General features: G+C 39.0%; 1 protein-coding gene across 1 annotated transcript; it reads right to left on the bottom strand.

The window, feature by feature from the left end:
* On the bottom strand, positions 7,529 to 9,875 carry LOC105164454. Its single transcript, XM_011083104.1, has 3 exons — positions 9,603 to 9,875; positions 8,395 to 9,283; positions 7,529 to 8,169 (listed from the first exon to the last, which is right to left on the bottom strand). Exons 1-3 carry the CDS (start codon positions 9,873 to 9,875, stop codon positions 7,529 to 7,531), a joined length of 1,803 nt encoding a protein of 600 aa, XP_011081406.1.

The raw sequence follows: 13,095 nt of genomic DNA on the forward strand, positions 1-13,095 counted from the left end.
GGAGGGCGGGTCATACGTTGAAATTTGAGGATGGTGTTATTGCATTTATCGAATAGATGGAGAAAATTAAGTATCCGTGACGGAAGTGCAAAAATGAAGTTTTCAAAACACTGGCGAGGTAAATTTTAACTTGTATATGAAAGATTTTTTGCCGAATTGAACTTCCCATGGCCAGGAGGTGCAGAAGTACTATAAGGCCACCATTGCGCCCCTTTGTAGGAGGAACAAACTCCTGCTGCTCGTGAAGAGGAGAGTACTAGTACGCACTGATGCAGCGCTGATGGATTTGGCAGAGAAAGGTTTTTGATGCCGTCGGGTTGGAATTTAGTCTAATTATAACTAGTAAGGTGCGCCTGATTATGGTGCGAGGTCCTGTCCTACTAATGTCGGACCTAGTTCGTATTACGGTGGGGGGCCCTATGATCATGTATTTGCACTGTTAAATCGTTTTTATAATGTAGTGCATGCTATCGATCGGCCATTATGAAACGGTTGTACCCAATCTCATTGGATATGATTGCTGGTTTGGTGACTATCAAAGCTGAGGGTGATTTTTCTGAGCGAACATATTATCAAATATCCCAGTAGGCTAATAATATAATGCCTCGCGATTAGACCCTACCCCTCGATTACTATACGAAAAAGTTCATAAGAGACTTAGGTTTACCTGTTGAGAAGATTGATGCTTGTAAGAATGGTTGCATACTGAAATGACGACATTGATTTAAATTACTGCAAGTTTTGTGGAGAACCTAGGTACAAGCAGACTAGAAAGTGAAACCCTAACCGCAAGAAGACCCCGTATGAGATTCTTAAGTACTTGTCGCTTACCCCACACCTGCAGAGGCTGTATGCTTCAGAAGCAGCTGTAGAGCACATGATGTAGCATGCCAACTATCAGACAGAGGAGAAATCATGCTATCCGTCTAATATTTCAGATAATAATACTATTTACATAATAATTACAATAATCACAAAGTGAGGCTAATATTTCTAATAACATATAATAATAATATTTAAATAATCAATAATTACAATAATAAAAAAATTAGGCTAATATTTCAAATAATAATATTATTTACATAATAATTACAATAATAACAAATTGAGGATAATATTTTTAATAATTACAAAATTATGATATTTTTTTCAATAATTACAAAAACTAATACTTACTATAATTTTATAGATTATGCCTAGTGGTGGTCTATCTCCTGTAGGATGAGGAGGGCGTGATTGTGGCTCGCCAGTTCCACCACTGTTGTCTGATGCTTTCCATGTTGAGGAAGCTGTGGTCTGACCATTGCCACCAGCTGACATGGCTGGACCTTCAGCCACCGGTCACAGTCTATTTGATGTTGGACCATCAGTTGCGGCACCAGCAGTTGAGGAAGCCAGACTGCCGTTTGCCCCCTAGCAGTTGATCCTACCTACCTGTGGGTTGTTCCACTAGCACCACCAACAGTCCTCCCACCATAGCAGGCTAGTATATTAGCCTCGATGATGCGAGGTGAAAATTGTTTATTATATTATTTTTGTATTTTGTTATTTTAAAAATCACTAATTAACATGTTCTTTCAGGTCTGATCATAAATTTTATGAGCATATAAATGCGGTGGTGCGGCGGTACTTTCCCCACCCTTGGGGATGTTTGAGGCAGGTGCCTCCAAAATACCAATAGTTCTTATTCGAGAGCCTGAAGTTTTTAAAAAGATTATATTATTGTATAATTTAAATTATTTTTTGAATTTTACTATTTTTTTATTTGATATTTTGTAGATGACATATTGGTGGGACTGTGATGACTAGTGCATGTTCTGGGTCTTCCACATGTGGGCGAGCAAATTCATCCAAAAATGGTTAGTCATCGCCCAGAAAGAGTTGGTCAAGCCACTTTGGTTAGCCAACAAGGTCAGGGGCCAGCTCCAATTATACTAGGCTAGCACAGATTTCCAGAATAAGTCCGTCAAGAATAAGGCCAACTGGTTGGCTAACTCTGCAGCGTCCTCTACTATGTTCTGCGGGGATCTCCCTCCATGCATAAGAGGAAGATAGTAAGTAATTTAGATTGTTTTTAAAGTTTTGTCATCATTTTAAAAATATTGTGCTAATTGTTTGATTCTTGTGCAAGAGGCAGATCTCGATCAACCTGTCAAGCAGTTGGAATTATTTGCCATATGCTATAAAAAGAAGGCCTATGACGGGTGAAGCGGCCCGAGGCCAATTCAGGTGGCGATGCGTAATAGTACTAATCTAATTTTTGTTTAAAATATTATTTTGGGTACATTTGTAATATTTTTATTTGTTCTGTAGGAGACGTTCCAAAAGCTGATGGAGGATCATCAATCTCAGGCCACGACCGACCACGATACCCTGGCCGAATCGGAGGCCTCGGTGGCGATGATCGAGCAGCAGTTGGGGGCAAGAACAAGGACCATGTATTCGGCCTTGGTTATGAGGCCCACGTCTCCAGTCGAACCTACACATCACCATCGCCACTGCTACCCCCACGCCCGAACATGGAGGATCGAATGGTTCGGCTAGAGATGATGATGATTGATATGATGACCATGATGAAGTCCATGTAGGCTAGCACCTCGACTGGCGGACCGTCACAACTAACCTCCTCCACTAGCGCCCCAACACAGCCTCAAATAGACCCTCCTGCCCCTAACGATGACGATTTGGACATGGCTGATGAGGGGGGTTTAGGTTAGATCTGTGAATATTCATAATCGAATATCTTTTATACTAATATAACTTTTTTCCCGTAATTATCCATATCCCGTAATGTTCATTACATTCTATTATCTAATATTTATTTAATTAATTAAACTAATACACATAATCAATTTTAATAATTAATTATAAATATTAAATTATTATTTAATAATAAATATTTTAAAAAAATATTTAATTTAGGAACAGTCTAAAGAACTATTAAAAAACTGTACAATCTTAAAAAAATAAACCGCTTCAAACATATTTACTAAAACAGTTCTAAAAATGTATTCCTAAAAAAGGACAAAATTGTTCCTAGGCATATTTCAATTCAAATTAATGCATATTAAACAATCTGTTCCAAATAGTTATCCTAAAATAATTACATCACTGTATTCTAATTAAATGATAAATTGTTCCTAAGGATACTCCAAAACATAAGCAACCTTTAGTTCCAAAGGTTGTTCTCAAATATATCACCTGCATACAAACAACGATCTTTTCAAATTTACGTAAACCGTATTCCAACAACTGTTCCAACATTATAATGAACTTTTCTGAGCAAGCGTGCCAAAATCTATAAAATGTGTTTCAAGTAAATAAATTATATTTTTATATTAAAATACAAATAGAAATGATCATACTGCATGTGGTACAAATACCACACCACACATGCAACGGTCTATGCGCGTCCATTTCTAATTATTTGTAACACTGTCTATAACAGGACGGAAGGATAATCGTTACCGGTTCAAATTAATTCAACTAATAACAGACCGCTCCAAAAGTTAACAAAATCATTTCTAAATTCGACACAAATCCTGTACTTTTTTGTAGTGTTATAGTTATCAATAATCGTAATGCGAAAAGATCAAAATTATTCTCAATTATACGAGTATTTAGTTCCAACAATTATTTAGAAAATGATCGACATAAATATTTCATTTTTTTTAGCTTTCGACTAAGTCAATTAAGATGGAATAAACTTGAAGAAAATTATAATTATATTATAAATTTCAATGATTGATAGTGAATTTATAACAAATATTGGTATATATCATTAATCAATATATAAATCACTATTATTAAAAGTAATCAAATTCTCGCACATTAATATAAATCAAACTTATAACTTTCTAATTATGAGACATCAATTTCGTTACTGTCATCTAACACAAGTTATTAATACCGAGTTTTGCGGTCATATCAACCTCATATATAACAAATTCATCCGTTCTTTCTTAAGTATAAATTAAGTTAATTATATTCTTCATGCCCAAAAAATCAATATTTAATGACAGTAAAGCACAATCGTTAATGTGCCATTATCAGCAAATCATACAGTAATGAATTAGTATCCTAATTATTGAATTTGGGATAGAATTAATTGATTTCTCTTAGTGCGGAATACATTGTCGGAGCACAACGATATTGCACAAAAGAATTTCAAACTCTCAATCATTCTACTCCAAAAAAGTAATATTAAGAACTCCTATGAAACACGCTTTTAGTTGCATAAACATAACATGGTTTGTGGGGATCAATGCCAATCCATCTCCAACAATTTATGCTGATGTATATGTGTATGGTGTGTGCGCCAATTACTTGCACGAACCATTAGTGAAACAATTCGTAGTGGGGAGACGGGTAAAAGCATAGAGTGGATGGGTGGAGTGAATATGATACTGAGTCAAGGATGCCTTATTTAAATTATAAAGTTGAGAGTGATGATATTTTAATTTAGTGATTGAAGTAAATGAGGTTGAATTTTTTATTAGGTGTATGAATATTTGTTTCATTTTATATGAGTTTTTTTTTTTTGAAACCACCTGGTGGGGGGGAAGCTTTTCGGAGTCCCCGATCCTTCTTTATTGAAAAAGGTGAGCAAATTTACAGCGGGGAGTGCTGACTCCCTATCATTTCTAACAAAGCTGTAAAATCAGGAGTACTACTCCCTTACAAATATTCGCCCAAAGCATAAACGAGGAGTACTACTCCCTTACATTAAATCGCAAAAGCATAAATAAGGAGTACTACTCCCTTACAAAAGTAATACTAGCTAAGGTGATATACAAAGTTGGAGACGATAATCCAGTGTGTCAAAAAGTTTCTGCCACTACACTCGAACCATCGATTCCAACTAGCATTTGTAGATCAAGCTATACAAGAAATCCAAAGATTGTCACCAAAAGTGATACATCATCACCAGTTGTAATAGAAAAATAGGGGCGAAGCTGACTGAATATTAGTCACATGAATCCTCAACTTTCAAGTCAAAATGATGGAGCAAAACAAGTCAAAGTATGAGCAACAATGCAATATCAACGTGTGTGCCAAATTGTGGCACAATCTAAGCATGCTCACAAGACAAAAAGAAATAAGATTGCACAGAACAACCACAAAATAGAAGCACGCAATTAAGCTATAAGATAGGCAAACAACAATGCAATAACGAAAACAACAAAGCAGCCTACCCAGCATTCACGCGAAGCTAAGGCAAGGTAACAAGTAAGCTACTCAAACAACAAAGCAGCCTACCCAGCATTCACGCGAAGCTAAGGCAAGGTAACAAGTAAGCTACTCAAGGGGGGTCAACAACAATTTTGAGTCGAACGTGTGGGACGCCACATGAGTCAAGGTTAAAAATACCTTTCACTTTACCTGGGAGGTGTTCCTTGGTAAGGATGCTAAGTTGCTGAGATGTACATGCTTGATTGGCTAGAAAGTCCGCCACTTGGTTTCCTTCTCTAAAGATGTGAGAGATTTTATATTCGATTTACCTCAACAGTTTTCGAATGCTTTGAAGGGTGATCTGATGGTCCCATGCCCCTTATCGTGGTGAGGATATGAGCTTGATAATAACCATTGCATCCGTTTCAATCCAAATATTGTGAAATCCCTTTTCGATGCATATTTTTAGTCCTCTGTGTATAGCTTGAAGTTCAGCATGGGTATTAGAAGTAATGCCAATAGGTTCTTGAAACGCAAAGATCACTTGACCGAGATGATCTCTGAGGATTCCGCCCGCGCCAGAAATACCTGGGTTACCTTTAGATGCTCCATCTATATTCAGTTTGTACTACCCTTCTTGAGGCTTTCTCCAATGGATAATAAAAGCTTTCTGCCGCTTAATCTTCGGCTGAAGAAGGATATTGATAGTGTTTACAGCGAAGAAATCCCCTTGCACGTGCTCCGATTTAAGCAACTCACTTTTGTAGAGGTTGTGGAGGTACGCCAGTGTTTTGTGAATAATAGTGTTGGCCTTGAATTCGACTCCCCTGTGCTTAGCATCATTCCGAAGCTTCCATATATTCCAGAGAATCAAGATTGGGATAATATCTCTGATGTGTGGTTTAGCGTCGATCCTATTTTTTCAGGATTGGATGAGAATAGTGATGTCATTTGTTTGGGGGATAGTAATTTGGAATTTTGTTGCGAAATAACCCCAAGCTTCCAAAGACTTATTGTTATGTAAGAAGAGATGCGGTATGGTTTCTTCTGCTTCACAACAATAGCATTTGGAGGCCATTGTAATCCCCTTCTGCTTAAGCCTCTCATCGACAGGTACCCAGTTATGAATCAATCTCCAAATAAATACTGAGATGTTAGGAATAATCAGTTTGGACCAGAGGGTACGATAGAAGGGCTGAGGAGATTGGTGGCTTCTAATTTCATTCCAAGCTGATTTAGTGGTAAACATACCATTCTTGGACAGTTTCCAATGTAGAAAGTCAGTTTGGCTATCAGTAATGGGGACATTCATGATCAATTCGATTATGTGCTGTGGAACAACTTGTTGGAGTTTGTTGACATCCCACGCAGAGTTGTTCCAGAATCAGTTAACAAGGACATGAAGATTGCAGTGAGTGCCCAAGATATTCGCTATAGTGCCTTCCGGTAGCCACCAGTCATGCCAGAAAGAGATAGTACCAGCCCCTAGGCTCCAGAAGATATTTGTTTGTGCTTCTGTTCGAATTTTTTTGAGTCTTTTCCAGGTACTTGAGTCAGTCATGAAGATTTTGGAGAGCGTTGGAAAGTATCCTCTATAGTATTTACTTATGGAGAATTTAGACCATAGAGAATTGTTGGGTCTCAATCTCCACCATAGTTTGTGAAAGAAAGCTGTGGTCATCTCCCGAAGGTTCCTAATTCTAAGTCCGCCTTCTTCGATAGGATAACAAATGTTTTGCCACTTTGTCCAGTGGATTTTCCTTTGCTCTCATGTGCTATCCCAGAAATATTTAGCGAAAAGTTCTTCAAGTTTCTATATGTTTCCCACTGGAGGGTTTAGAACTTGGAGGAGGTAGATCGGCATAAAAGAGAGCAAGGCCTTGATGAGTTGAAGTCTACCCCCATAGGAGAGGTGGCAGGATTCCCATCCCGCAATTTTGTTTCTGACTTTATCGATTAGATTTTCATAAAGAATTTTCTTCTTGTTTCCCTTGTATAGAGGGGCACCTATGGTATGTAATGGGAAGTGTCTTCCTTGAGAATCCGGTGATATGTTTGATTCGATATGCCATGAGGTTAGCTTTTTTTCCAGGAATGAAGGCACTCGTAGCATGATTGATTTTTTGCCTGGAGGATTCCTCGAAGTTACGCAAGAATTGCATAAGCTTGGTCAAACTTTCTTCCTCACAATTCGTGAACAGGATGACATCATCTGCATATGAAAGATGTGATATCTTAACCTCACAATTAGTGTGATAGTACATACCCGGGTTCTCATTAAAGAGAAGATCGAGGCCTCTTGAGAGAATTTCTGCTGCTAGAATAAAGAGAGCTGGGGAGAGTGAGCCTCCTTGTCTTAAACCTTGGGATGATTTGAAGAATCCTGTCGTTTCTCCATTGACAAGCACAGTAAACCAGCAGTTTTGGGTGGCATGCTTGATAAGAGTGAGGAATCTATGAGGGAATCCCATCTTCTGCAAGACCGAAAATTCCAGTTAACTCTGTCATACGCTTTAGATATGTCCAGTTTGATGACCAGGTTGCCTTTGTTATATCTAAGATCAAGCTGGTGAATCATCTCTTGAGCCATAAGAATGTTGTCTCCAATAAGTCTTCCTGGAACGAAGCCGCTTTGAGAAGGGGAGATAAGGTCCGGAAGTGTGTTGTGAAGCTTGTTGTAAATGAGCTTGGATAGAATTTTATTGGTGACATTGCACAAGGAGATGGGTCTAAAATCATTCCAAGTCTGAGGGGATTCGACTTTAGGGACAAGCACAATTGTTGTGGCTGTGAAGCTCCTGGGCATTGGGGTGCCATGAAAGAAATCCTTGACTGCCTCAAAAATATCTATAGCAATGAAATCCCAGCAGGCTTGATAGAAAGCTGATGAAAAGCCGTCCGGGCTTGCTACGCTTTCCTTACCTATGCTGAATACAGTTTCTCTAATCTCTTCGTCTGTTGGTAGACTACTGATAATGCGAGTGCATTCTTCTGATACTTGGGGAAATTGAAATGGGAATTATGGGGCATTGTTTCTGGCCGGATTACAAGAGAGTAGGTTTTTGAAATATGTAGTGGCAGATTCTCTGATTTGGTCCGGAATAGTAACTTCTTGGTTATCTTCCATGATTCTGTGGATTGTGGACTTTAGCCTTTTTTTCTTCACTAATGAATGGAAGTATTTTGTGTTCCTTTCCCCTGCCTCGAGCCACTTGCAGTTACTCTTTTGCTTCCAATATTCAGATTTTAATGTGAGTGCATGAACAAGAGCAGCATTACTTCTCTTGAGGTCGATAAGGTTGGCCTCGGAGGGGTCCATATTGAATCTTTTTTCTGCTTCAGTGGCATTTTGTTTTGCCTGTTCGACTGTTGTGAAGACGTTTCCAGAAGTATCCTTGTTCCATAATTTGAGTAGCACCTTAATTCTGTAGATTTTCTGTTGTAGCTTGTACATCCCATATCCTTCTGTTGGTAGGCACCATGATTGCTTGACTGTGTCTAAGAAGGTATGGTGTTTCAACCACATATTTTGAAATCTGAATGAAGAAGGCTTTTTGTCCTCTACGTTAGTGGCATTGATGAGGAGTGGGTGATGATCTGATAGCCTTCTAGGAAGATGTAAAACTCTAGTGGTATTGAAACTTTCAGTCCACTCCTTGGAATAGAGAACCCTATCCAATCGCCTCCAAACTCTATTGTTTGTCCAGGTAAATGGTTCCCCTTCAAAGCCAGCGTCAATTAAGCCGGTGTCGAACATCATATCATTAAAGTCGTCCATGGATCCAATTCTTCTCATATCTCCGCCTTGGTTTTCATTCGGATGTAAGATAGCATTAAAGTCTCCTCCTACGAGCCATGGTACGTTCTGATGAGAAATTCGTGTCAATTCATCCGAAAGAATTCTCCTCGGGGTTCTGTAACACTTGGCATAGATAGTACAAAAGATGTCCTCTGGAAAAGCTCCTGAGTTGACCTTAACATGCAAAAATTGTGTGTGATCCCGAATAATCTGGATGTCAACACCAAGCTTAGCAAAACACCAGATCTTATTGTTAGAGTTAGAAAACACAAAATGGAAGGCAAATTTGCAAGTAAAGTAAACGGCATCTAACTGTACAAAGGGTTCAAGTAGTATTAACATATCAGGTTTGTTTTCAAGAAGAAAATCTGAGAGAATTTTTTGTTTTTCCAATTTACCTATACCTCTGACATTCCAAATGATGAGTTTAATCATTAAAATTGTAGAGAGGAGGAAGAGGCGGACCTTGTTTTGCGTCTTGTGAGTGGCGTAGGAGATATGTTACCTTTGATTTTTTTACCTTTACCTCCAGTTTTTGGTGATTTTGTTAAAATGGTGTTGCTTTCTACAGACTTGTTCCTTTTGTGCTTGTTGAAGCTTTGGAGTCTGTAAAAATGACTTTTTGTTGTACTTCTTGCCCTTCTTGATTGTGGCCATCTATATCACTCCTGATCTCGAAGGTGTGGGTGATATTGATTGTTTCATTCCCTCGTTCTGATACATTAGTGTCAGCGGGAAGTGTGATGTTCTGCATGCTTTCAAGTTTCTGCAAAGTGTCCTCCGTTTCCAGGTCCTCCAAGCTTTGGAATCGATTAAATATGGGGGTGTGCTCATCTTCTCCTTCACTATCTAAGGGAGTTGTCTGTACCTCGTAGAGTGGCTGTTTTTGGGAATGCTCCATCATGTTCCTTTATCTGCTAGTTTCTCCATGAAGAATCTTTTTGGTAGATTCGGACGCTTGTGGTGTTAATTCCTTGGATTGGGGTTTTGGGACCTCAGTAATGTGTTCGTGTTGAGGTTGTCTACTGATTTCTTGCTGTTCACTTGAATTGTTGATAGCTTCCACATCATCAATGTTTATGGGATGCCTTTTGTTTTGGTTTGTTTTGTCAGCATCCCAGTCTTTATCAAGAAGTTCAGCAATCAGAGGATCTTCATAAGTGAGGTCATTGGGGCTGGCCACCACAGTCTTACCCCCTAGGTTGTTCTCAGATGTGATAAGTGATTCAGGTACATGTACATGCGAAGTAGGAAATTCAACAGCATTAGCATTAATAGGAATATCATCAAAAGATAATTTCCTAGTTTCTTCGGTGTGTAGCTGATCACTATTTTGATTAATGTTCAAGGTTGCAGCAGAGTCATTAGCAATTAACACCTTCTTTCCCTTTCTTTTGTTATTAATAATTTCTCTAAGATCCCTAATCTCCTCCGTTTGATTCGATAATTTATCCGGGAGCATTGGTTCCAAATCAGCTTGACTTTTCTCATTATTGAGTTTAACGATGCAAGTAGCAATGTCATGTCCAAGATGATTACATGAGGAGCAATAAGGTGGGCAGTTTTCATAGAGAATTTGTTGCCTATAGGTTTTTCCCTCAATATTCAGATAAACGACATGCACTTTAGGAGCTGTAAGATCTAGTTCAACACAAACACGAGCTAAGTCTGACCTAGAGAGGTCCGCAGTTGGTTCATTCATTCTCAAAGGTTTACCAATTTTAGACGCAAGGGTGAACAAAGCATTTTTTTCAAATAGATGGACAGGAAGTTCCGGTAATCTAATCCAAACCGATGCAATAGCTGATTCAATTTTGGGATCAAAGTTAGGAGTCCATTTAAACACTCTCATATGAAAGCTATCAAATGTCCATTCACCTCTAAGCCAAATTCTAGCAAAATCTTCTTCATTAGTTAGTCGAATCAAGACATGCTTAAGGTCAAGTCTACCTACAGTCACATTACCTTTCAATCCAAGTCTAATAATTCTATTACGCAAAAAATTAAGATTCAGGAGGCCGTGGGAAAACTTACCGACCAACATGAATTTCAACCTGGAAGCTAGTTGAGCCGTTTCCTCATAAGAATAGATAATACCTGGTTCGCCCTTGTAGCTAGAGTCAGATCCAATCGTGTGGATTTCATCATCTTGGAATGTTTTCTTTGCAGCTCGCACTGGGTCGTGGTGAAAATGCGACGCAGATGGATTTTGGACAATCTTGGCGTAGGTGATCCTAGGAGGTTGCTCTTTGACTGCAATTTGAGCAAAACTGGGGATGGAGAGTGTTGGAACAGCAGTTTGAGATTCCGTCATTTTAAGCAATGAACAAACAAGCTTCCAACAAGAGAGAGTTTCCGCCGAGACAGTTTAAAGCGGACCCATTTGGTGTGGAGAGTGATGGGTATGAAACTGAAGGTAGAGAGAAGAGGTGGCGTCGGTTCGGAAAGTAGCAGAAAGGATGGAGACGAGTAATGGCTGTTCGGAGGTCTAATCGCCAACGAGAGGAGGGTGGTAATGAGCGCAAGAGTGAGGAGATTTGAATGCTGGCCAAAGCAGGTGGCGGAGATCGGAGGTTGTGGGTTGAGCTAAGAGGGAAGAAAGGTGCAATTGTCCATGGCGCGTGGGCCACCGGCAAGGAATGCTGACGGAGGAGGGGAGGTTGAGAGCTGTCGCCGGCAAGGATTGCCGGCGACAATGGCTGAGAACGACGACGGTGTTTGAGTGTGCGAAGTCGCACACAGTGGAGGTGAAGCCCTACTGTCTTCGTTGTTTGCTTAATCACAAGGGAGTGAGATCTGTGTCAACTGAGCGGCTGTTTTTGGTGGTTGTGTTTTTACTACAGATTCTCAAAAATGGAGAAAAATCAGCTGAGTCTTTTCAATAACATTTCGAGCTTCATTTTGCATCAACAGTATCAATGTCCGCTCTTCTCAATGTTTCATTTTATATGAGTGTTTGTCTTACTTTATGTAAATTATTGTAATAATATATATTTGTTGAATAAAAGTAATTTATCTACTAATTGATGTATTAATTGAATCGATGTATTGATAAAAAAATAATAATTATATAGTTGACATCTTCTTATCTAATTTAGAATTATTAATATATTTAATATTTGAATGTATATAAAGATGTAAAAAAAGACTAATGAAAATGGCTGAGAGCTGGTATTCTTTCGATCAGTCATGTACTTTGTGAATAGTAATTGGGTCCTTCATATCCAGAATTGCCTTGATTTTGAGGAGTTTTGTTTCAATGTCACCATGAAGCCTAAGAGTCGTCCTTCTCGAACCCCACACACGTATTTAGCTAGGTTGATCTTTAGTTTGTGCTTCCTCTGGACCTCGAATATTTCTTCGAAGTCCGTCATATGATCCTCTTATTTTTTATTTTTTTCAAGCATATCATTGACATAGACCTCGATATTCTTTTCCAATTGGGGGCGGAAGATTTTATCCATCAAATGCTGATATGTGGCATCTGTATTTTTTAGCCCAAAGGGAATTACTGTGTAGCAAAACGTACCGACGGAGGTAATGAAGTTGACTCTCTTGTGGTCCTTAGGGGCCAATATGATCTGATGGTATCCTAGAGAAGCATCCATCACGCTTAATTGGTCACATCCAAAGTGGAGTCTAATTGATCCTTGGTGATGGGTAGAAATCCTTAGGACAAACCTTATGAAGAGCCTGAAAATCCACACACATCCTCCATTTGCCTATGTGTTTAGGGACTAACACCATAGTGGGAAACTACTCCGAGAATTGAATTTATTTTATGTGCCTGACTGTCAAGTTTGTGGACTTCAGCCTTAATAATCTTATCTCTTTCAAGCCTAAAATGCCTCTTCTTTTGCTTTACTAGCTTCTCACCAGGATCTATGTTGAGGTGGTGCATGATAATGCTGGGATCTAAACCCTCCAAATCTTGAGGGGTCCATGCGAATACATCAATATTCCGTTGGAGACATTATACTAGGTCTTCCTTAGTTTGCTCCTCCATCTGGGATCCAATACAAGTGGTCTTTTTAGGATCTCCAGGCACCAATTACAAGGTGAGGAATTCCTCTGCTAGTCAGACTTCGGTTAGATCTTCCTTGTCGGGACCAGCCTCCTCAACT

This window comes from Sesamum indicum, linkage group LG6, assembly GCF_000512975.1.
Source record: "Sesamum indicum cultivar Zhongzhi No. 13 linkage group LG6, S_indicum_v1.0, whole genome shotgun sequence".
Classification (NCBI taxonomy): Eukaryota; Viridiplantae; Streptophyta; class Magnoliopsida; order Lamiales; family Pedaliaceae; genus Sesamum; species Sesamum indicum.

Bases quoted from the DNA above. Each gene is read 5' to 3' on its own strand.
- LOC105164454 (XM_011083104.1), bottom strand. From the start codon at position 9,875: ATGATGGAGCATTCCCAAAAACAGCCACTCTACGAGGTACAGACAACT. The intron at 9,284-9,602 runs GTACAACAAAAA...CCCTTTGTACAG, and splicing joins ACAATCAAGAAGGGCAAGAA to TTAGATGCCGTTTACTTTAC. The intron at 8,170-8,394 runs GTAACTGCAAGT...AATTTCCCCAAG, and splicing joins TGAATATTGGAAGCAAAAGA to TATCAGAAGAATGCACTCGC.